Source organism: Neoarius graeffei, chromosome 9, assembly GCF_027579695.1.
Source record: "Neoarius graeffei isolate fNeoGra1 chromosome 9, fNeoGra1.pri, whole genome shotgun sequence".
Taxonomy (NCBI): domain Eukaryota; kingdom Metazoa; phylum Chordata; class Actinopteri; order Siluriformes; family Ariidae; genus Neoarius; species Neoarius graeffei.
In genome coordinates this window covers 49,451,532-49,476,673 of record NC_083577.1, presented here as the reverse complement: position 1 = coordinate 49,476,673, position 25,142 = coordinate 49,451,532, and the positions used below count along the sequence as shown (strand labels likewise).

The following is a 25,142-nucleotide window of genomic DNA, read 5'->3' as shown; positions in this document are numbered from 1 at the left end:
AAATGTGTTGCTTAAATTTAATGATAGTTTCTTCATAACATCGTCATATCATTAAGCTTTAACAGTGCTCCAGACCACAGGAAGATTTGTGCATACAGATACCTGCATTTGATCAGGCTTTATTACAAAACCTCCACCCTGTAAAACAGAAAAGTACAGATGAATGGATAGAGCATAAAATTACGCAATATAAAAATCTTCATCTGCAGTTTAGTTGCTTCAACTGTCACAAACTGGAATGCAAATTAAAAAAAAGAAAGAAAGAAAATGATTTAAATTACAGTGAGTCATTTCTGCACCTCACTCACTCAGCCAACATACAGGAAATATAATGAGTTTTTCATTAATTTCTGTATTTTTGACCAAGGTTTTCAAACCTGCTTATGAAGAACCTAGGTCCTATACATTATTAGTGTTTTCCTTTCTGCAATAAATTAAAGCTAAATTTGAGCTTACTATTAAGGACTAGATAATTTAAGTCAAGAACATGAGGTAAAACAGCATAAGGTTTCCATCACAGTAATTCAGAAACACAGATATAAACAAGAAAAACAATACCAGTCAAAAGTTTGGACACATCTAATCATTCATAGGTTTTTCTGTATCTTGGAAATGTTCTACATTGTAGAACAATACTGAAGACATCAAAACTATGAATTAACATATGGAACATAAATTAAATTATCAACATACTGTAGGTTGTTTTGCCTATGCTGTATTTTGCGTTGTTAGGTGGACAACTTTATGAAAATTAATTCATTGCTCGGCTCAGTGGAATGCATCAAGTGCTTTGTAAAATTGTCATTACCCTAATGAATTGAGACTTACTGGATATGTGAATGCTCAATGGTTTTTTTTGTTATACATTTAAATCCTAAATAGATTGTCCATGCAACTGTGGGCCATACAGTTGTCATTTAAACTTCATTACCCTTTACTCAGTTCCATGTAATCATGTGATTGCACTCGAGACAAAAAAAACCGGCATAGTCATGCAGAAGCAGGACATGATGCAATGAAACTAACATCTGTACGAGTTTAGAAAACTTCTTTAAAGAAAGGACAGAAGACTTACAAAATCCATGTTCATCCGTGTGGCTTGTAGAGTCCAGCGAGATCCCTGATACAAAACAAGAGCTTTTCATTTCAGCTCCACTCTGATTCTTCATTTAAAACTAAGACATATGTATTCTGTGTGTTATCGCACTTAACTATCTCATGAGTGCATTTAACAAATGAATTATAAACCCCAGTAATCAAACAACTACATTGTTAGATTGTAGATGATAGTCTTTTACCTGCTGAACAAAGAGAGCCCAGAACATGGGCAATGGGATGTAGAGAACCAGCACACTGAGCACCATTTTGGTCTCCTGAATAAGAGTTTTCTAGTGGCACATGACACATAAAATAATTATATCACTGTAACTTTTGAGTGCACAAGATAATCCAAGTTTTATAATTATTCGTACCGAATACTTCTCCTCAGCCCAGTCCAGCCAGTGATTCCGTCTTGGGCTTTTCTTTCTGCTTCTCCACCGATTGCGTATGGCAAACTGATCAACAAAATATTGATGAACTGGATTTGCAGAACAATTTCACTATCAGTCTGCCAAAATGTTGTGTGAAACACATTTCTTACCCCAATGCACTTGCAGACATTCAACAAGACATTTCCCTCAGGTGGGGACTTTTTATATAGCCCACTGCCAAGAATGAAAACCACTAGACAAACAACATACATTCAGTATCAGAAACATTGCGGTCACCAACCCCTATATCAGATGTACTAGTACATATCGTATATGTGCTGAGCAGCAATTTGAGTCTGTGTAACTCCCTGGTGGTCTAGTGGTTAGGATTCGGTGCTCTCACCGCTGCGGGCCGGGTTTGATTCCTGGTCAGGTTAGCATGGTCGCCTCACAGCAAGAAAGTTTTGGGTTTGAACCCAGTGGCTGGCAAGGGCCTTTCTGTGTGGAGTTTGCATGTTCTTCCTGTGTCTGCGTGGGTTTCCTCCGGGTGCTCCGGTTTCCCCCACAATCCAAACTTGTTAAATCCAAGCAGGTTAGGTTAATATGGGACAATCTTTGAACGAGGCACCTAACTCCCAACTGCTCCCCAGGCGATGTGTGTGTGCTCATTGCTCATGTATGTGTTCACTGCTTCAGATGGGTTAAATGCAGAGAGGAAATTTCACAAGTGTGTGATGAATAAAGTTGTGCTTTCTTTCTTTACTCTAAAGCAGGTCATTATAGGCTACTGTTTACAGTTAAGCTGTAGTTCACATTATTTCAGTGATAAAATCATTGAAAAAGCGCCAACGCCGAAATGAAGAAAGTTTATAACCTAGAGTAACTCATAAGAAAGCAAATCTGCCAAATCACTCTACTGTAGAGTACCATTATGAGACAGTTGGCTTACAAGCTTAATATTTTTCCAAAGTTGTTTACAATGGCAGAGAAATGAGGCTACAGTTTTTACAAGGTATCCATAATGCTGACTAAGGTTAAAGCTCACTCTTCTAATCTGTTTGGGATTCACATTTAACAGATGTGTGCTTGCCAAAACAAGTTTAACAATGCAAAGATGATACAGGCAAATATATACAATATGACTCCTGTGTTGACCTGTTTATCCACATCAGTGCTTCTGGTCTCAGAAAATATATGCAATATGACGTACATAATCGTGATCATTATGCGTTTTGAGCTGCGCTGTACCCGAACGTGTGCCTAAACTCACCCCAAGCGATGAACATTAAAGCCGCAGGAACTCCAAAGGCAAGAGCATAGCAATCACCTCCAAAACACTGAACGTCACCTGTGTTATAAAAATTAAACCTGTACTTACAGTATAACCACAAGTAGTTCAATATGTACAGTAACTGCACATTATGAATGGAAACCATGATCATGGTTTGTAAGGCTTTAATACAGCAGAAATCTGTTACATTACAGAATTAACCTCTTAGAACTGGTGTGATGAGGGTCGAAAGCACACTCCCAGCATTGATTGACATATAGAAGATTGAGAAGAACTTTCTTCTCTCCTTTATCTGAGAAACACAAAGAAAATGCAATTATTAAACGATATAGTTTATGAAAGAAATACTAAACAAAGCCACTGAGCTAGCAAGTTCAATAATAATGTAACTGTAGCCTAATAGGAAGTTTTTATAGATTGGATGGAAAGTATGTTTATAAAATCAACTCAGAAGGTCATGTACATCTGTGGTGATTTTAACATCGACCTCTTAAATCATAAGAAACACAAAATGACAGAAGAGTTCATTAATTCAATGTTCAGTATGGGACTGTATCCAACTATTACCAGACCAAGCAGGATCACTTTTCACAGCACCACTTTAATAGATAATATATTTACTAATATCCTGGAAAATAATATAGAGAGCGGTCTACTATTAACAGACATCAGTGACCACCTACCTATTTTTAATGTATATTACTGTAATTATAGCAAGAAAAAGGATACTAAAAATTATAAATATATAAGAGTGAAAACTGAAGAAACCATGATTGCACTAAAAAATGACTTAATAATACAGGACTGGAATGTAGTTTATAAAGAAAAAGATGTTGATAAAGCATATGAGGAATTTTTAATAATATTCAATGAACTATATAATAAAAATTGTCCTATAAAGAAATACAGTAATATACATAAATATACAAATAGTCCGTGGGTCACCAAGGGGCTACAAAATGCCTGCAAAAAGAAAAATATATTATACAGACAATTCTTAAAGCATCGAACTATAGAGGCAGAGGAAAAATATAAAAAATATAAAAATAAATTAACTAATATTATGAGGATATGTAAGAAAGACTATTATAATAAATTAGTGGAGAAAAATAAAAACAATATTAAAGGTATATGGACTGTATTAAATGGTATTGTGAGAAATGGATCCAAAACTACAAATTACCCGGAGTACTACACTGAAAATGACAAGACCATAAATAATATGAAGGATGTGGTGAATGGTTTTAATCAATTCTTTGTAAATGTGGGACCAGATTTAGCGGCAAAAATAAAGGAACCTGAGACAACACAATGTGGGAACATAGAAGATATGGGGGACAGAAATCCAAGTACAATTTTTCTAACTGCAACTGATGAGGAAGAAATTATCCAAATTGTAAGAAAATGTAAAAACAAAACTTCTGCAGACTGGAATGATATAGACATGTTAACAGTAAAGACAGTTATTGAGGGAATTGTGAAACCACTCACCCACATCTGCAATTTATCTTTTCAATCAGGTACATTTCCAGACAAAATGAAAATTGCAAAAGTGATACCATTATTTAAAACTGGAGATAGACACCATTTCACAAACTACAGGCCTGTTTCTTTACTCCCCCAATTTTCCAAAATACTCGAAAAACTTTTTTCAGATAGATTGGACAAATTCATTGAAAAACACAACCTCCTTACAGACAGTCAATATGGATTCAGAACGGACAGATCAACATCGATGGCACTAATGGAACTAATAGAGGAAATCACAAAATGTATAGATAATAAAAAAATAGCAATTGGAGTATTTGTGGACCTAAAAAAAGCATTCGATACTATTGATCATAATATATTATTAAGTAAACTAGAAAAGTGTGGTGTTAGGGGAGTCGGGTGGAGTTGGCTGTCGAGCTATCTAAGAAACAGGCAACAGTTTGTGCAGATAAGTGACCATAAATCTGATTTCATGAATATTAAATGCGGGGTACCACAGGGGTCAATATTAGGTCCGAAATTATTCATAATATAAATCAATGACATATGTACAATTTCGAAAGAACTGAAATTTGTTTTGTTTGCAGATGACACCAATATTTTTTGTTCCGGTGAGAATTTGCAGCAGACTTTAGAGATAATCACAACTGAAATAAATAAACTAAAACTATGGTTTGACAAAAATAAATTATCATTAAATCTAAGCAAAACAAAGATTATGTTGTTTGGGAGACATAAAATAGGTTGTAATGTAGAATTGATAATAGACAATATTAAGATAGAAATGGTACAGGAAATTAAATTTCTTGGTGTGATTTTGGATCCTAAAGTCTGCTGGAAACCTCATGTAGGATATGTATGAGCAAAACTGGCAAAGTGCTTGGCAATTCTGTGGAAAACAAAATATATTCTTGATTGTAAATCTTTGCATACGCTATATTACTCATTATTTTTGCCATATCTGACTTATTGTGTCGAAGTCTGGGGAAACACCTACAAAACCACTCTGCAGCCGATATGTACAATACAGAAAAGAGCAATAAGGACAATAAACAAAACAGGATACAGAGATCACACAAACCCACTATTCATAAAATCACACATGTTGAAATTTATGGATCTGGTCAAATTCAGAACAGCACAAATAATGTACAAAGCAAGAAATAATCTATTGCCGAAAAATATACAAGGAATGTTCAGTGAGAGAGAGGGGGGATATAATCTAAGGGGAGACCTAAATTTTAAAAAACCAAAAGTTTGAACAAATATGAAAAGCATGTGCGTATCGAGCTGTGGGGTGACTTTATGGAACAGACTGGAGACAGAAACAAAACAAAGTGCAAATATAAATCTATTTAAAAAAAGGTACAAAAAATATTTTTAAACAAGTATATTACAGAGGAAGTATGTTAATGGAGGATGATGAGGGATAAATAGAATAGGGTTGATTGTTATATTAGAACTAGCTTAGTATATGGTATATTATTATTTATGGGGATAGATATCTTCATATTTACTGGGATAAGTATGTAGTAGATATTTTTTTTGTAATTATATATTTATATAGATATTTATGAAGTGTATGTGTTTGTATGTATATGTGTGTATGTATATATATATATATATATATATATATATATATATATATATGTGTGTGTGTGTATATATATATATATATATATATATATATATATATATATATATGTATGTATGTATGTATGTATGTATGTGTGTGTATGTATGTATATGTATATATATATATGTGTATATGTATATATGTATGTATATATGTATGTATATGTGTATGTATATGTGTATATATGTATATGGTATGTAGTATATATTTATTTTTGTAATTATAAATTTATATGGATAATCATGAAGTGTATATATGGTATATATTTTTATAGGTGTATTAATGTAGTTTGGATTTCGGGGTAGTTAAAAAGGGGTGGGAAATTAAAAAAAAAGTATTGTACTTCTTCCCACTCCTTTTTCGAACAATGTGCGGTGTATTGTAATGTATTAGCTCTTTATGTTATTTTATTTATTCTTTTTTTGTCACTTTTTCATTTTCTTTCTTTTGTATGTACAAATAGTTACATACATTTTTATACATGTTCGAAATAAATAAATTCATTCATTCATTCAATTGTAGTGAGCTAACATGTTCAGTGATAATGTAGTTGACTAACTGTAATATGACTGTCACTATAGCAAAAACATGTCATGAATATCTTACATGCTCTTCCTCAAATTGGTCCCCACCAAATGCTGACACACAAGGTTTGATTCCACCAGTCCCGAAACCAATGAGGATGAGCCCCAACATGGACAGAGCACTGTGATAAAACAAAAAGTACCATAAAACATGCAAAATGCATCCCTCGCACATGGAAATGCATAGCTCAATTACCATGAATGCACACAAAAATCCACTTACATGTGCACAGTGCTGTCCCCTACAGATGGAATCGCACCAACAGACTTTATTACATGACCAATGATATACACGATTGACAGATAGATGATGGTTCTATGAACAAAGCACAAAGACCTCCAAGGTTCAATATTTATCAGGTTTAATCCAGCTTTCTCTTTGAGTTAAAATGATTCAGGTTAAAAAAAACAACCAAAAAAAAAAACCCCCATTGTAGCCATTTTAACTTACTTAAACTTTCCCAGCCATGAGTCAGCTATGATGGCCCCTATTAGAGGAGTAAAGTAGCACAGGCCAGTGAATGCATGGTATATAGCAGTGGAGAAGTCCTTGCTCCAGTGGAGGTAATTGATGAAGTAAAGTGTGAGCACCGCTTTATGAAAAAGAGAAATTCATGGTTGCTTTTGCATGTCAAAAATATTTAATGTGATGGGCACAACATAAACATGAAGTAACATGGCTTTGTATAAACCATTGGACATTTGGGCTCCTTCATTACCTTTCATGCCATAATAAGAGAATCTCTCACAGAACTCATTGACTACAATGAAGGAAATGCTGAGTGGGTAGTTGGTGCCACATATTTTCTGTAAGAGCATAAGGAAAGGACATAAGGACACTTCTCATTAGGCACAGTTCATATCAGACAACACAAACAGTTCTGAAATGAAGGTTTACTTTTATTGCACTTATTAAAACTGACACCAAGCCCAATACCCCACTCAACATGGACATCAATTTGAGCAACTTCATGACTCTGAGATGTGACACATTAACTCATTTGCTTTAGCTGCCGGGTTAACCATTTTGAGGTGTAGCAGTAACAGTGAGATTAATATAATGTCTTACTGGTGACTTCTTTCTATTGTCAGCTCGTTCCTCCTCCATATCTAAAAAAAAAAAAAGGGAAAAAACAGAAAGTTAACTCCAAATATATTTACAGAAAAGACCAAATTAATAATGAGATACTGAGCATTAGTATTATCTGACCCTGGGTGCATTTAAGGAAGGATCTTGATCTGTGGTATTATTATGTGACAAAAAATCAGAATATCATATTATTATGATACATATTCTCAACTCAAGAGTAAAAATAATCCTCTCGTTTTTAACTTTTGCTGCATTGAGGACAAGAAATGTGGCCCCGTGTTATTTTTGAGCTGAACAACTGCATTATATCTCAACTCCAGTTTACACATCACAAAAACTTTCAGTCGGGTAACCAGGTCAAATTTTAAAGCCAGATCAACAACAACAACAACAACAACAACAACAACAACAACAACTCTTTTCCTTAAAAGCCTGCATAGTTCTGCTTTCTTAAACAACTATATCTTTACTACAAATGTTTAGCACTGGAAGCACAGCACTGTAAAACATTTCAGCCTTGTTTAATGTCCACTTAGTTTTTCTCTTTAACTCAATGAGCTCTGAAAAGTGTTTTAATTTGAACTATTCTTCGCAAGTTTTCAAAGGTTAGACTTGAATTACTTAGTTGTCTTGACTAATTGAGACTTTTTCTGAGTTGAAACAAAGATAATTGTCAAATTGAGTTAACTTGCATTTTCAAGGCAGCAGGTGAACTTGAATTTCCAAGTTAAACCAATTTGAAATGTTTTACAGTGAGCTGAACACCTCTTTCACTGAGTCTTGGGTTTTTCCCCTTGAAAACAGAGTAAAATTCACCACATACAATGTTTGAAGAAGTTTTAATGTCCCTTATATCCAACAAACACCACTTATATGTTCCTGGTGAGTCGCTATTACTGATAATAACACAATTACCGTTAGCTGTGTCGTCTTTCCAAATCTTTAGCCCGTGTGGGTTGGCAGTAGCTCTTTCTCTCTCTCTCCTCTCACCATGTGTCCAAGTCCAAGTCCATCCCTCAGCACTGCACACACTCTGCTCTTTAATTCTGCTCTTTAACAGGGTCATATTTTCTATTGGATAATGGTTTAGATCCTCATTCTCTTCAGCATGTCATTTCAGCTTTACCCATTGTGTGTCTCCCCCAGCTCACACTCAGCAGTGCTGCTGCTGGACACACACAGTGTCCGGACTTACAGAGCGCACTTCCGTCTGATTCACACTTATATATTCTGCTAATAGGAAAACTCTACCCTGTTTACACTGCAGTTAATGCACTTTTAGTGCTCGGTCATGTTTACCGGTATATGGATGAGCTATTTGTATTTTTCACTGATCACTGAGTCCTTGTAAAAATATTCCTTATAAATTAAAAGCTATTACGACTTAGTGTCTCATAATTATAATGTATCCCATAATTATAAATTGGTGTCACAGACTTATGACTTAGTCTCTCAATTATGATGTATCTCACAATTATGAATTAGTTTCTCGTAATTATTACACATCTCACAAGTATTATTTGGCATTTCATAATTATGACCTAGCATCTCATAATTCTGATTTAAATTCTCATAATAATAACAAAACTCTACAGCCCCCCCAAAGTCCTGTAGAGTTTGCACTGAACTACCTATTTATTTGCACTGACACTTTATACACTTTCTTTCTTTCTCCTTGTTTTTAATTACTTGATATCTCTTTATTTTATTTATTTTAATTACTTGGATAATGTTTTAGATACTCATTCTCTTCAGCCTGTCATTTCAGCTTTACCCATTGTGGGTGGTTCCCCCCCATATATATATATATATATATATATATATATATATATATATATATATATATATATATATATATATATCAGATTAATAGGAAAACTCTACCCTGTTTGCACTGTAATTAATAGACTTTTAGTGCTCGGTCATGTTTATATGGATGAGCTATTTGTATTTTTCACTGAGTCCTTGTAAAAATATTCCTTATAAATTAAAAGCGAGCTTTTTTTTGGACAAATTATTTTCTCGAGAAGCCCATTTCCGCCACTTGGGAAAGAAAAAGATGAAGCCATATATTATGTCATAATAATGAGAACGTATCTTATAATTATGATTTAGTGTCAGAGGGTGCAGGTGGACTGGAGGTGGATGTATTTGCTGGAAGAGAGTCTTTATTGTAAAAGAAATAATAAACAGGTATAAAGTCCAAAACGACAGGCTGAGTTAATAATGAATAAAGAGGCAAAGAGTCGGGCGAGGCACAAACAGGCTGAATTGGGTTCGACAAGATCGGAATCAAAACACGAATCAGGAAGTCAACACGATAACAAAGGTTCGGTAATGGCGACTAACAACGCAATACTTTGCGAGGTCTGGTCGTGTGCAGCGTTCTTATATGCGCGCGCTGATTGCGCTTTAATCCGAGGTAGGTGCTCGTCATTAGAGGCGTGCGCTGTTCAGAGCACACATGAGTGAAAGTCTGTAGTGCGCCAAGGCACATGGATGTAAAACTTAGTCTCTCCATCCATCCATCATCTGTAGTCGCTTATCCTGTTCTACAGGGTCGCAGGCAAGCTGGAGCCTATCCCAGCTGACTATGGGCGAGAGGTGGGGTACACCCTGGACAAGTTGCCAGGTTATTGCAGGGCTGACACACAGAGACAAACAACCATTCACACTTACATTCACACCTACGGTAAATTTAGAGCCACCAATTAACCGAACCTGCATGTCTTTGGACTGTGGGGGAAACTGGAGCACCCGGAGGAAACCCATGCAGATACGGGGAGAACATGCAAACTCCACACAGAAGGGCCCTTGCCGGCCACTGGGCTCAAACCCAGGACCTTCTTGCTGTGAGGCGACAGTGGCACTAACCACTACACCACCATGCTGCCCCAATTAGTCTCTCATAATTATGAATTAGTATCTCAGTTATTACGTCTCTCACAATTATTACTCAGTATCTCATAATTATGACACATCTCACAATTATGAATTAGTATCTCGTAATCATGACATATCTCACAATTATTATTTGGTATTTCATAATTATGACCTAAATTCTCATAATAATGACTATTTAATAATAATAATAATAGTGAGAGCGACACAGTGGTGTAGTGGTTAGCACTGTCGCCTCACAGCAAGAAGGTCCTGGGTTTGAGCCCAGTGGCTGACAGGGGCCTTTCTGTGTGGAGTTTGCATGTTCACCCCGTGTCTGCGTGGGTTTCCTCCAGGTGCTCCGGTTTCCCCTACAGTCCAAAGACATGCAGGTGTGGTTAATTGGTGGCTCTAAATTGACAGTAGGTGTGAATGTAAGTGTGAATGGTTGTATGTCTCTATGTGTCAGCCCTGCGATGACCTGGCCACTTGTCCAGGGTGTACCCCGACTCTCGCCCATAGTCAGCTGGGATAGGATCCAGCTTGCCTGTGACCCTGTAGAACAGGATAAGTGGCTACATCTAATGGATAGATGGATGGATAACTGTGAGGTTCCCTGGGGTGTGAAACACAAGACAGGTGGCTTTTGTTTAACTGTTTTTTTCCTTTTCTCTTTTCCAACAGCGACTTTTCAACTGCTTCGTATTTTCACACACACACACCAATGACAACAACGAGAGACAAGTGTGATCGTTTTGCCACTCACCTTTCCCAGCCTCGCTCTCCATTCACAAACCAGCACTTTGACCACGCCCCCACTGCCACAATAACATTTTCTCAAAATTATGACTTAATATCTCATTATTATGAGAGACTAAAGAGACTGGTTTAATAGGCATTGACACTTGGGATTCAACAGGAACCTCTAACTAAGGAGTGTCAAACATACATCCCGCAGATTCTAATTTGCTTTGCCAAATTAATTTATAATCCGTATTTTAATTTAAAACCAATTTGTAAGTTGAATTGAAGGTTTAAAATAAAAAACTAGTCTGTTATTCCAGTAGAGGGCAAAATAATAACTTCAGAGCCACAAACCCAGCTACTGACAAAATGTGTTAAAGATACTGTATGTAATTTGTCATTGACAAGCTTTAAAAATGGACATATAATCCCAATTAAGTCCATTTCAGTCCAAGGTTGTAATACTACAAAATGAAAAGTTTAAGCAGGGTGCACACTTATAGTATGCAAGGGGGGACATTGCTTTCGTGGTAATGAATTGGAGTTTGCTTGTATGTACTGTAGGAGATAAACATTCAGTCGGTTAATGGCCTGAGAATGCACCTTTCATATAAAAGCAGCTAAATGAACAGATGCACAAGTAACAAATACAATAAATAAACAGCATGTTATTGGTCAGTAAACTGATTAGTTTTGGAATTGGACTAAGGCCAAGTTTACATTAGACTGTATCTGTCTCGTTTTCTTCGCGGATGCACTGTCCGTTTACATTAAAACGCCTGGAAACGCCGGGAAACGGGAATCCGCCAGGGTCCACGTATTCAATCCAGATCGTGTCTGGTCCGGTGCTGTGTAAACATTGAGAATACGCGGATACGCTGTGCTGAGCTCTAGCTTGTGTCGTCATTGGACAACGTCACTGTGACATCCACCTTCCTGATTCGCTGGCGTTGGTCATGTGACGCGACTGCTGAAAAATGGCGCGGACTTCCGCCTTGTATCACCTTTCATTAAAGAGTATAAAAGTATGAAAATACTGCAAATACTGATGCAAATACTGCCCATTGTGTAGTTATGATTGTCTTTAGGCTTGCCATCCTTCCACTTGCAAGTGGTAAGTGATATGCGCTGGGATCACACACACAGTGGCTCAGTCCTGAATCATTGCTTGTGCACTTCACTCGCGCGCTCTGTGAGCTGCGCAGGGCCGGAGTGCGCACCCTCCAGAGGACACTCGCTGTTCAGGGCGGAGTGATTTGGAGCGCAGGATGCCTGCGGAGCCAAGCGTATCCATGTATTGGCATTGCTGTGTGCACGCGAATCGTGTATTGGTGTTGCTGTGTGCACACTAATCATTTTAAAAACGTTAATCTGATGATCCGCTGATACGGTCTAATGTAAACCCCACCTAAGAGTAATGTGGATGGTTTCCTAAAATGAATTTGACACCCCCACTCTTACCTTTTGGTTCATCTAATGAGCATCATCACTTCTAGTGGCCCCGAGGTGGAAGGGGGCCTTAGACACTCTCAGGTCGCCGACCCCCCACAGGGGACTTTTAGGACTGTTAGTAAACACGCATCTAAAGCTCCGCGAGTTTTTGTGCTAGAAACATTCAAGTAACACCACTAGAAACCTTGAATCTTCTAGTTTTCAAATGTACAGTATATATCTTTAAAACAAACTTTATCTTTAGCACTTTGTAAAGAGAATAAAAACAAATCTTACGAATTTCAGTACTTCAGCCAGCAGCAGCCTCTTAACGACACACCCATCAGCTATTCACATGTTAAGCACATGGAACATCAGTGTCATCATTTGCTCATTGTGTAGCAAGGGGAGGTGAGAACATGCCCCATTTCACCAGTATAAACAAGTGCACATGTTCACTTGTTTCCATACCAACTGAGAAACTTTTACCTTGTCCACACTAGGGATTTTGTACCGATACGAAACTACTTTCGTACTGCAACACCTGTCCACACTAACAACTATACTGGTACTGTAGCGGTATAACTGTATCGGTACGAAACCCACAAATGTATGGGTTCATACCGGTACAGTATCGGTACTGTAGCGCTTCGCGTAGTGTGGACAGATGAAGCAGCTCTGTATCGATACAAATATAATGCGCATGCGCAAAGTCACACACCTCAATCGATGTCTTCGCTGAATAAAATAGTGAAGAACGGAGATTCGTTAGTTTCTTTCTCAACTGCCTCGCGCGTTTTATACGATTCGACTGAATAAATGACCACCAGAAATACAGACTGTACATTGACAACAAAAAGCACACACACGTTGTTTCATCCGCCATATATTCTTGGAAGGAAGTTACTTGGTAACCACGGAAACATTTCGCGCACACGCATTTCAACTACCGTGAAAGAAAACCGCAAACATTTCTTGCTAGTGTGGACAGATGCACTAAACTGTACCGGTATACTTTGTATCGATACAGTTATACCACTTTCGTACCGGTATAAGTGTGAACACAGCATTAGAGGAATGGCCAATGCAAGGAAGATGTCACCTGCTGAAGCTTCACTGCTGATCCAGGATCAACTTGCTCTGGAGAGTGAGTCAGATGATGCGATGTCAGATGTATCCAGTGAGGACAGCGATGATGAACAAATGCATTTTGAACTTCATCTTGAACCCGCCGAGGATATTTTTGATGAGTAAGTAGGCTAATATCTGTCTCACTAGAGGTTGTTGTCATACTTTTTCGGTTAGCGTATAGAGAGAACTACATTACATTACATTTAGCAGACACTTTTATCCAAAGCGACTTACAATTGAGAAAAACAATCAAGCTACAGTAAAACAAAGGAAATCATAGAGTAAGAAGAAGAGAGTGCATGTTAGATGGTTAGTAGATTGTTAGGATAGGAGGTGCTCTTTGAAGAGAAAGAACTAGTTGATCGAAACGTGTTGTGTTATTTTCGTCAACTTTTGAAAACATTTTTCTGTTGTGGGATTGAGCTGAACACAAATGGGAATAGGGCCGGTGATGGTCGCAGAGCCTGTGTGTACTGCAGGTTGCAGGGAAGGAAAACAAAAACCCTGTGGAAGTGCAAAACGTGTGACGTTTTCCTTTGCCTTCAACCTGACAGGAACTGTTATGATGCTTGGCATCCAGATGAGGACTGCGATGAGGATTGACAGCAGAGAGTCACAATCCAGGGATGATCATTAGCTATTGAACATTTTATTGAGTATTTTACAGTTGAAGAGGGCATATTTATTATAAGATTTAGAAGAAGCCAGAATATTTAATCTGTGACTGTGATAGCTTTGGCTTTTAGGGCTTCTTTTCTTTGCAGTAACTTTCCAAGCAGAGAGATGTGGGGGTAGGGAGGTACAGGGGCCAGGGTCTTTGACAAATGGACTATTGACAGTGACAGGGAGGAGGGGGGATTACAGGTGAATTACACCTACCTCATCAATATTCATTTGAAAGGGCAACTGGCTTTGGAGAAAACAAAGGTAGTCTGAAGTTTCTACAATTAGGATTAAAACTACATAACATTTCTGAATGCTGTTCTTACTTTTATGGAGCCGACACCTATGTTTACAAGGTTCAGACTTCAAAATTCTTGTGCAGATATATTTATAGTGTGTTTTTTTTACAAGGTTTGAAGACTCTGAAAATAGTTTTTTGTAAGGTTGTGTTTGCACTTAATTTAAATAAAAAACAAATTTCATTACATTCACTTTACTCTCATATTATTATTGCTGAGGGTCTTCAGAATATAACCATGTGTGTCACTTTTGCATGGATGCTTTTAGTTAGATGAAATACTTAAAAATGTCAGGGTTTATCAGACTGCCACAGCGTGTCTGACAGGCCCAGGACCTCCGAGTGTTAAAGCATATGAAAAAGCCAATAAATGATCAAATCATGGCTTGCACTCCCTCTACAGGTGACAAAACTGAGGAAGTTTACCATTTTATTATTTACCCTTTTCTAGATAAGAGGATGGTGTATGTCTTGGCTCTGAGGCTTGGCTCTAAATACAGCAACAGCTCCAAGTGCACAGTATAAACCTGCATCAATTTACTTAGCTGCTCAGGTTTGTGAAGATAATGCAGCAACTCTAACTTCTTGCTGTTAGGTATTATTATCTTTAGTTATATGAATTATTTGTCTGAAGTTTTTGCAATTGAAGTATTTGTAATATCCTATTTTGTCTAATTCTTTCTTCTGAAGAAGTTCTAGAGAAGTTGCTACAGAAAAGAGAAGGAGAGAGAGAGAGAGTCTTTAGAGTGGAAAATAATAGTTCCATTGTGATTACGTTATTCTGTCAGACTAGACAGAGCACAATCATTAAATCATCATCTTAAATCATTGTCCATCACACATGATGAAGAGAATGACCAGGATGATGAAGGGCAAAACTGATTCAAACCACTGTTGGTATCTTGACTTTAGGCCTATGTTTTTGTAAGACATTAACAAGATGTTTTCCAGAAGGAATCAGATTGAATGCCAGCCTAATGGTTAAACAACAAGGATGAGTTTACAGAAGTTCACAGCAAACACAATAAATATAAAATACAAAAATAAAGTGTGGGTGGTAAAAGAGAGCAACTGGACTTGCTTGAAAATTCTTGAAGACGTTTCACCTCTCATCCAAAAGGCTTTTTCAGTTCTGTCTGACTAAACTGAAGAAGCCTTTCAGTTGCTTTTGTGAAATGTCTTCAAGAATCTTCAAGCAAGTCCAGTTGCTCTCTTTTACCACCCACAGTTTACTATGACCTGGATGACTGAGAATCTTCACAGACATATAAAAATAAAGGTTTGCCACAAACTGATCCCAAATAAAGATCCATGAATATCTACAGCAGTATACTGAGAGGATTTGACCACTCTGTGACCCTGCTGTCTCTCCCCTGAGCTTGAATTTCTTACATCCTCTTGCACCTTGTGAAGAGTCATACGCTCTCTCAACCCTCAACCGCAAACACCCCCCCCCCCCCCCCCCACACACACACACACACACACACATGTCAGGGGCAGTGAATGTCACCTGGATACGTTGTATATTTGTGCATACATGCTAAGAACTTCAGCAAAGTCATAAAATAAGATATGCCGTAAGATTTGTAATAACATACTGTTATCATACAGCCTTTTTTTATTTGTCCATAACTAAATGCATTTTGTAGAGCATTTGCTGCTTCTGGAGTGCAAATTGTAGCCTAGTTCTGCTGGTGTAATATGTCTTTCTCCAAGAAAACTAAATCGGGGTATCAGAAAAGAAAAGAAAAACAGAAAAGAGAGAAAAAGCAAAACAAGGGAAAACAATTGTTGATAAACTTCTTTACAAAGACAGGTGAGCACAAATGTTAAAACAGATGAAACATGAAATCCCATGGTTCTCAACTGCTTGAATACCTCCATGAGCGTTAGTGCTAAAAACGACCTGAGACAACCCATTGACTTGAAAGAGCATATAATGCACTTTCACACGATACCTTGGTTACATCTGTAATCTGAGGTAAAGGCTAAATAAAATGTTGTTTGCATACACCACACCAATGTAATAGTACTAATTTGAAACATGTCTAATATTAAATTAATATTTAGCAGTTATTATATAATATAATTAATAATAATCGGCTAATCAATGTCATAGATACCCTCGTCATCGGCTGTCCATTGCTAGGTGATGATGACTCACGGGCGATTGCTCTAAGACAACGAGGGAGGCTCAGCCTCCTCTAAAAATGACGAACATCGTGTAGGATGAATTGCGCTAGGCTTATGTTATAGCCGACCTTATAACATTGCTATTTCAGATCCAGAATCATAGAAATATATGTGCTCAACCCACTACAGTGCGAAATCATTCCCTTATAACTTTAATGTGTGCGTGAGTTTTTCCCCCTCGTGACAGCGCGATGCAGCGCAGCCTCAGTGGACTTCAATGGCATTTGGGAGCTCTGCGCTTTTCAATCTCAAAATGCAAGATGATTATTGGACAAATACTGCGAAAACGCCCACCCACGGAGTCTCACGGACTCCCAGCCTCAGTGGACTTCAATGGCATTTGGGAGCTATGCGCTTTTCAATCTCAAAATACAAGACGGTTATTGGACAAATACTGCGAAAATGCCCGCCTACGGACTCCCAGCCTCACATGGGAGGGACATGGCAGTTTCTGTGAGGAGACTGGTGATTGGTGAAAGCGGCCGGATATTTTCTTTGATTGACAGCTCGTTTCAACCATAGACAGGCAGCGGTGAATTTCAGTTCAGTCCCATGCGGATTCACAAGTGCTGTGGTGTATTGTAAGAGATCAGCTTACATTTCGATTTCATTCATTACATACGGTTTCTACCAGCTTTTTTAGTTTGTATATATTTTCATTGTAAATAAAGTGTAAATATAGTGTTGTCAAGTTTGCTATCTTAGTTCCAGAAATTTCGTTTATTTGAGTGACTGAACTTGAACTTGAGGGGGCTAGTCAGCTAGCAAGAAAGCTGCGCACGGATGCCAAGCATTGCTGATTTAATTTTGGCGAAGCCATTTGCCAGTCTTCCTTTCGAGGAAAAAATTAAAATTAAACAGCAGGGTAGACCAACGCCTCAAACTGACTTGGTGAAAAAGGTAGGGAATAATACTCGTTCCTTTCAGCTCTCCTGGTACGAGAAAGTGAATTGGCTAACAGCAAGTGACCCACATCAACAACAGTAAATAGGCTACTTTAGTAATATGTCATGGATTGACCAAAAATATAGAATCTATTTAAAATGTTTATGCTGAGTATATTATATTGGAATATATATTTTCCTGGATATGAATTAAACACAGCTACAATTTGGAAAACATTTTTAAACAAAAACACAGCCGAGAACATTTCACACTACAGACTTGGATTAAAAGTGAAGCGTTATCAAAATTGTCAATAAAACATTTCTCAGTCAAAATAAGTAAAATATAGGGAAAGTGTCATTGAATGAAATGTGTGGCACCCAGCTCTACTGCTGAGGTTCCTGACAAAGAGCTGCTTTCAATAATGATCAATTTTTAAACAACATGCCACAATTTTAAAATATAAAATGTTAAAATATACCCCCCCCAACACCACCATCATGTATATTGGACAGTAGGCTAATGGGCCAAAAGAACCTGTTATTTCACAGTTTGTGACGCTGCCAACAATCAGCCAGATCAGAGGCAAGAGTATGGGCAAAATTGATGTTTTTTCTTTTAAAATCTGGAAATATCGTAACCGACCAGCCTCCCCTGTTTGAAAGACTACCAGCCGCCACTGTGATGACTGCTTCATTAGGATGCACAGAAACACAGATGGGCCGCGAGGCCTGCATCAGAGCGACAGAGTCGTCTGCAGTGGTGGCACGAATGGCCTGGCTGAGCTGCCATGGAATGTCTGGCTTCATGAGCCTTCATATACTCCCTTTGACGCTTGTCTTCAGTTGAGGATACTGAACTTTTAACTATGCTTCGCCATGTTGCTCTATCCGAGGCATCCCTTTCCCATGTCTGATCGATAATTCCAGCATTCTTCATGTGCCTCTTCAAGACGTCTTTGTACCTCAGTTTCTATCCTCCTTGCTTCCTCTTTCTGAGGCTCAGTTCTCTATAGAAAACAGCTTTGGGTAGTTGTGTGTTAGACATGCGCCAGATGTGTCCAGCCCAACGAAGCTGGGAGGCTGTGATCAAAGCTCCCACGCTTACTGTATTGGCTCGCCTGAGGACTTCTACATTCGCGACCTTTTCCTGCCATCTTATTTTGAGAATTTGATGCAGGTGTCGGAGTTGTAGCCTGGTCAGTTTCTTGAAATGTTTATGGTAGAGTGTCATGCATTCAGTGGTGTAAAGCAGAGATGTTTCTATACTTTCAACTTGGTGGTTCTCTTGATGTCATGGCGAGATCATAGTTACCTAGGTATTGTGATCACCCTGTCTGTGTGTGAGTGTGTGTGTCTGTTTGTCCCACCCCAGATATTTGCTTATAACTCAACAATGACTGGACAGACTGGCATGAAATTTCTTGGGCTGATGTATCATGATCATAGGAACCCATTCAATTAATTATGTTGTGGTGTGAAGAAAAAAGAAGAGAAAGAAAGAGTACTTTCACATATATATTTTCCAAACAATTATGCTTTATGAGAAAAGAATGAACTATGATTTGTACAGATCTGTTTAATAATACTAATGCTGCACTGTCTGTCTTTAATGATGCCTTTGAAAATTGATAAAGCAATGTATCGTAACCCTACAAAAATTATATTCAATTAGAGTAATGGAAGAAACAAATAAGAAAATAGTGCATGAATATAATCTGAATGACCCTCCTTCTAGCCAAGAGGAAATCATCATTATGCTGTGGGGGCGAGGTCTGCTATTTATGATTGCCTTGTTGCTTTTGTAATGCACCAAAGGCTTTGATGGCAGCTTGAATCCAGCGGTCTTTCTCCAAGTCTGATGAGTTTGTGTTGGCAACTGTACTGCCTAAGTAGATGAAACTCATAAGAGATGTTCCATTGACCAAAACAACATTGTCTGACCTTGCCTGTGGCTCAGGCGAGGGTTGGTACAGGAGTTCTGTTTTGGTGGTATTGATTTTCAATCCAAAGAGGGTTGCAGCTGTGGCAAAGTGACCAATGATTTTCTGCATGCCATCCAAATCCGTTGCTACAAATGCAGAGTCATCTGCGTACAGCAGTTCTTGCATGCAAATTTGCAGAGTTTTGGTTGAGGACTTTTGCTATTTTGGATTTTTGGAAAAAAGTATTTTTCAAATTTTTACATAAAATATAGATTTTCATTTCCAGAGGATATATCCAAAACTATTCATGATGCGGATTTGAAACTTGGTATACATGTTAACAAGGTGATGTAGATGTGCCTAACAGTGGTGTAGTGGTTAGCACTGTTGCCTCACAGCAAGAAGATCCTGGGTTTGAGCCCAGTGGCTGGTGAGGGCCTTTCTGTATGGAGTTTGCATGGTCTCCCTGTGTCTGCATGGGTTTCCTCCAGGTGCTCTGGTTTCCCCCACAGTCCAAAGACATGCAGGTTAGGTTAATTGGTGGTTCTAAATTGACTAAGTGTGAATGGTTGTTTGTCTCTGTGTGTCAGCCCTGTGATAACCTGGTTATAACTTAGTCTCACAGGTTAGTCTTAGGGGTTGGTTTTGTTTCCGGAGCAGAACTTGAAAACTATGAGTGGTATGGACTTGAAAGTTGGTATATATGAGTGGTATGGACTTGAAAGTTGGGATATGTGTTGATTAAGTAATGTATACGTGTCTTTTGATACTAAGAAATGTGAGAAATTTTCATTTTTAGCTCACCTGGACCAAAGGTCCAGTGGGCTTATGCCATGGTCTGCTGAGGTCAGTGTAAAGAGGTAGGGTTGGTTTCTTGCAGAACTTGAAACATGTGACAAATAATATATTGAAACTTGGTATATAGTTGGTATATAGAGTGGAAACTTGGTATATAGAGTGGGGGACATAGGTGTGTAGAAATCAGAGCAGGTGGGTGGAGCACAGAAGCACGGCAGGCCAGAACTCAGTTCAAAAATTCTGTTTATTTGCAGCATTTCAGCTGTTACTACTCTCCCAGCCACACACGCACGCACACACACAAGTCGTCTGGTTGGGGAGATAGCTCCCTTCCTCTGCTCTCCCTCTCCTTTTATAGGGCACGGTCACTGGGGAAGACACACAAACACAGGTTAACTAACATCAGGTGCAGTGATTCTGCCACTTACCTTCCCTGACTCTGCCCTCCGTTCACAGACCGACACTTGACCACACCTCCGCTGCCACATACCCCCACCGCCCGACTCAGGCCGGGGAGCTGTCCGACCTGCAGCCGACTCCCCCCCCCGACAGGAGAGGAAATCCGCCACAACCATCTGCACCCCCAGCCTGTGGACCACCTTGAACTTAAACGGCTGGAGTGCCAGATACCAACGGGTGATCTGTGCGTTGGCATCCTTCATGCGGTGGAGCCACTGGAGGGGCGCATGGTCCGAACAGAGGGTGAAAGGGCGTCCCAGTAGGTAGTAGCGGAGGGCGAGGCCCGCCCACTTGATGGCAAGGCACTCCTTCTCTATGGTGCTGTAGCGGCCTTCATGCACCGACAGCTTCCTACTCATGTACGGCACTGGATGATCCTCCCCCTCCACCTCCTGGGACAGAACAGCCCCCAGCCCTCTGTCCGACGCGTCCGTCTGCAAAACAAAGGGGACAGAAAAGTCAGGGGAGTGTAACAGTGGCCCCCCACACAGTGCAGCCTTTACCTCAGAGAAAGCCCGCTGGCACTGCTCCGTCCACTGGACCGGATCTGGTGCCCCCTTTTTAGTGAGATCAGTCAGCGGGCTGGTGACGTCCGAATAATTAGGTATAAACCTACGATAGTAGCCAGCCAGCCCCAGGAACTGTCTCACCCCATTTTTGGTCTTGGGCCTCTGGCAGGCCGCAATCGCTGCTGTCTTATTAATTTGGGGACGCACCTGCCCATTGCCCAAGTGGAAGCCCAGATACCGTACTTCCACCCGCCCAATCGCATACTTCTTTGGGTTGGCTGTGAGACCCGCTCGCCTCAGCGACCTAAGGATGACCCTCAGGTGTTCTAAATGCCGCGGACAGTCATTACTATAGATTATAATATCGTCCAGGTATGCGGCTGCATTAGTGGCGTGGGGGCAAGGGACCCTATCCATAAGCCGCTGGAACATAGCAGGCGCCCCAAACAGCCCAAAAGGAAGTGTGACAAACTGGTGTAAGCCAAACGGTATGGAAAAGGCCGTTTTCTCTCGGGATAATGGAGTCAAGGGGATCTACCAATATCCCTTTGTCAAATCCAGTGTCGAATAAAAACGAGCCGTGCCTAGTTGATCAAGCAACTCGTCAATACAAGGCACTGGGTATGCATCGAATTTAGACACCGCGTTGATTTTTCTATAGTCCACACAGAACCGGACCGACCCGTCGGCCTTGGGAACCAAGACCACCGGGCTGCTCCAGTCACTGTGGGACTCCTCAACGATGCCCATGTCGAGCATGGCCTCGAACCACCTTTTTTTGTGTTTGGGCAGCCTGTAAGGGCGGCTGCGCACTACCACCCCCGGGGGCGATTCAATGTGGTGTTCTTTGAGGCGGGTGTGGCCGGGCAGGGGCGAGAACACGTCAGAAAATTCTGTCTGCAACTGGGCAACCTCCATGAGTTGGGTCAGGGAGAGGTGGTCTCCACAGGGGACCGGAGTGGAAGTCAATGTTCCCTTTTGGACCTCCGGCCCCAGCTCCGCCTTCTCTGGAACCAACGACACCAACGCCACAGGGACCTCCTCGTTCCAAAGTTTTAGCAGATTGAGGTGGTAAATCTGTAACGCCCCACCCCTCTCCATTCACCTCACCTCATAGTCAACATCCTCGAGTCGCCGTGTGACCTCAAAGGGTCCTTGCCACTTGGCGATCAGTTTGGAGCTCGACGTGGGCAACAGCACGAGTACTTTATCTCCTGGTGCGAACTCCCTAAGGCGTGTGCCCCTGTCATACAGGTGGATTTGCCATTCTTGGGCCTGCCGCAAATTCTCCTGGGTTAGTTGTGTGAGTGTATGGAGTTTTGCGTGCAGGTCGATAACATATTGAATTTCGTTTTTGCTCGTTGAAGGTCCCTCCTCCCAATTTTCCCGCAGAACATCTAGAATGCCCCGCGGCTTATGCCCATATAATAATTCGAACGGGGAGAACCCCGTGGAGGCTTGTGGGACCTCTCGCACTGCGAATAACGGGCTAGAGCCATTTATCTCAGTTGCGTGCATCCTCGCTTACAAATTTTTTAATTATGTTTTTGAGGGTGAGATTAAACCATTTGACTAAGCCATTTGTTTGTGGGTGATAAATGCTGGTGCGGATTGGCTTAATTCCCAGTAACCCATACAGTTCGTGCAGTGTGGGTGTGTCACATGAGTTCTGAGACAAAATGATGACGCAGCCAAGAATTGCAACTTCGGTGCAAGGATGGTGGTTTACTTACAGTCCAGATTTTCCCAAAAGAGAGCAAGTGCAAAAATAAAAAAAATAAAGTTGGAATTTCAAAATGTTACAAAGTAATGTAGGCCTATGAATTTAACCAAAAAAGAAGACAACTAGACTAAAGTAGAAAGAAAGTTTCCAGTCTAAAGAGCAAAACACTGCACAGCTCAGGACTACAAACCAGACTGCAATAAAAATGGCCAGACAGTGAACTACCTCCTTCAGAGGGCTTAAATAGTCACTAGCCCCTCCCCCTACAATTAACACAAACAGCTGTAGACAGACAAAAACCCATTTATCCTCCATTTACATAACAATGGCAAGATTTACAAATAGCAAAAGTCTTACATTTCTCTCATACAAAACAACTGTTTACATTACAAAACCCCAGCTTCACCACAATTCTTAATTTACACTTAATTATCTTAATTGGATGAAATCATTAGCTTGTAACGAGACTGGCACTACAAAGACAGCCGGCTTCCACAGTTCGGGTCCTTTGGTCACCTGGAAGTGCTGCAGGAGAGAAGAGAAGCAAACAAACGTGGCACCCACTCACCACGCTAAGTTATTAAAGATTGCACTGAAACCCATGTGTGTGATCATTTAACTATGAGGTACTTTTGTTATGAAACTATTGCTACAAACAACTTGTGTGTGCACCCACAGAGTTAGTTAGCTGGTAATTAGCAGTAGCTCAACATAAATGATATGTATGGTATCAGGTGTTTGTGTGTAGTGTGGTGCATTGGCGCCTGGCGCCGGTACTGAAAGAGCTCCGTGTGACATTACCGCCCTCCTCTCCTAGGGTGGCAATACTGGGCAGCCTGGACAGGTAGTCAGCGACCACGTTCTGCTGGCCTCGCTTGTGATGGACACAGAACTGGAAAGGCTGCAACTCCAAGTACCATCTTGTCACCCGGGCATTCTTGTTCTTCATGGTGTTCATCCATGTCAGTGCTCTGTGGTCTGTGTAAAGATCAAAATCCCGGCCCAACAGATAATACCTCAAACTATCTAATGCCCACTTAATTGCAAGGCATTCCTTCTCCACAGCTGAATACCTTGTTTCTCGTGGCAGCAGTTTCCTACTGAGGTATAGGACAGGCCGTTCTTCACCTCATTCTCCTTGTGCAAGGACAGCTCCCAGGCCACATCCGGAAGCATCCACCTCGACAAGGAAGCGCTTTTTGAAGTCAGGGGTCTGGAGTACAGGAGAGGCACACAAACACTCCTTCAAAGAATTAAAGGCAGCTTCACATTCATCAGTCCAAATGACAGGGTTACTGGCAGACTTCTTAGTGAGATCAGTTAATGGAGCAGCAATGGCAGCACAGTGAGGAATAAATCTTCGGTACCAGCCAATCATGCCGAGGAAAGATTTTACCTGGGTCTTGGTTGTTGGACGTGGACTATCCCTGATTGCTTGTACCTTGTCCACTTGCGGTCTGATGGTGCCTTTTCCCAACTGGTATCCCAGGTACCTTGTTTCTGTTCTTGCCCACTCGCACTTCTGCACATTCAGCATCAGACCCGCTTGCTGGATCTTCTCAAGGACATGATGCAGGTGCTCCAGATGTTGCTGCCAGGTGTTACTAAAAATAACATCATCTAAATATGCGGCACTACAGTCAGAGCAATCTTTGAGTACTCGGTCCATTAACCGCTGAAAACTGGCAGGTGGGCCAGGAAGGCCAAAAGGCATCATGCGGAACTGGAAAAGGCCCATAGGGGTGCGGAAAGCAGTGTAGGCTTTGGACTTCTCCTCTAAATAGTAGAGCAGGTTAAGCAAACCATCGTGCACTTTGTGATATAAGCATGAAATTTGGCATGATTGTTGCTTATAGGTCACGTTTTCAGAAAAAAGTGCTAGCCATGAAAAAAAATTCAATATGGCGGCCATTTTTCAAGATGGCCGCCAGACGCATCCT

The 25,142-nt window shown here is 40.1% G+C and overlaps 1 protein-coding gene across 2 annotated transcripts in view; it reads right to left on the bottom strand.

Moving 5' to 3' along the window:
* The window catches only part of slc15a2 (solute carrier family 15 member 2), a 57,454-nt gene that overhangs the window by 5,079 nt on the left and 27,233 nt on the right, over positions 1-25,142 (bottom strand). The window contains exons 1-13 of one of the 2 annotated variants that reach the window (XM_060929704.1): positions 8,480-8,620; positions 7,544-7,584; positions 7,194-7,281; positions 6,926-7,067; positions 6,698-6,790; positions 6,497-6,596; positions 2,965-3,055; positions 2,743-2,820; positions 1,643-1,725; positions 1,473-1,556; positions 1,299-1,388; positions 1,076-1,120; positions 103-138 (exon numbers count right to left, since the gene is read on the bottom strand). In XM_060929704.1, the coding sequence (XP_060785687.1) occupies positions 103-138; positions 1,076-1,120; positions 1,299-1,388; positions 1,473-1,556; positions 1,643-1,725; positions 2,743-2,820; positions 2,965-3,055; positions 6,497-6,596; positions 6,698-6,790; positions 6,926-7,067; positions 7,194-7,281; positions 7,544-7,582 (969 nt within the window). In that variant the 5' untranslated portion in view covers positions 7,583-7,584; positions 8,480-8,620. Of the gene's footprint in view, positions 1-102; positions 139-1,075; positions 1,121-1,298; positions 1,389-1,472; positions 1,557-1,642; positions 1,726-2,742; positions 2,821-2,964; positions 3,056-6,496; positions 6,597-6,697; positions 6,791-6,925; positions 7,068-7,193; positions 7,282-7,543; positions 7,585-8,479; positions 8,621-25,142 lie in introns of those variants that run through there. The other variant, XM_060929705.1, reaches the window with a different exon arrangement.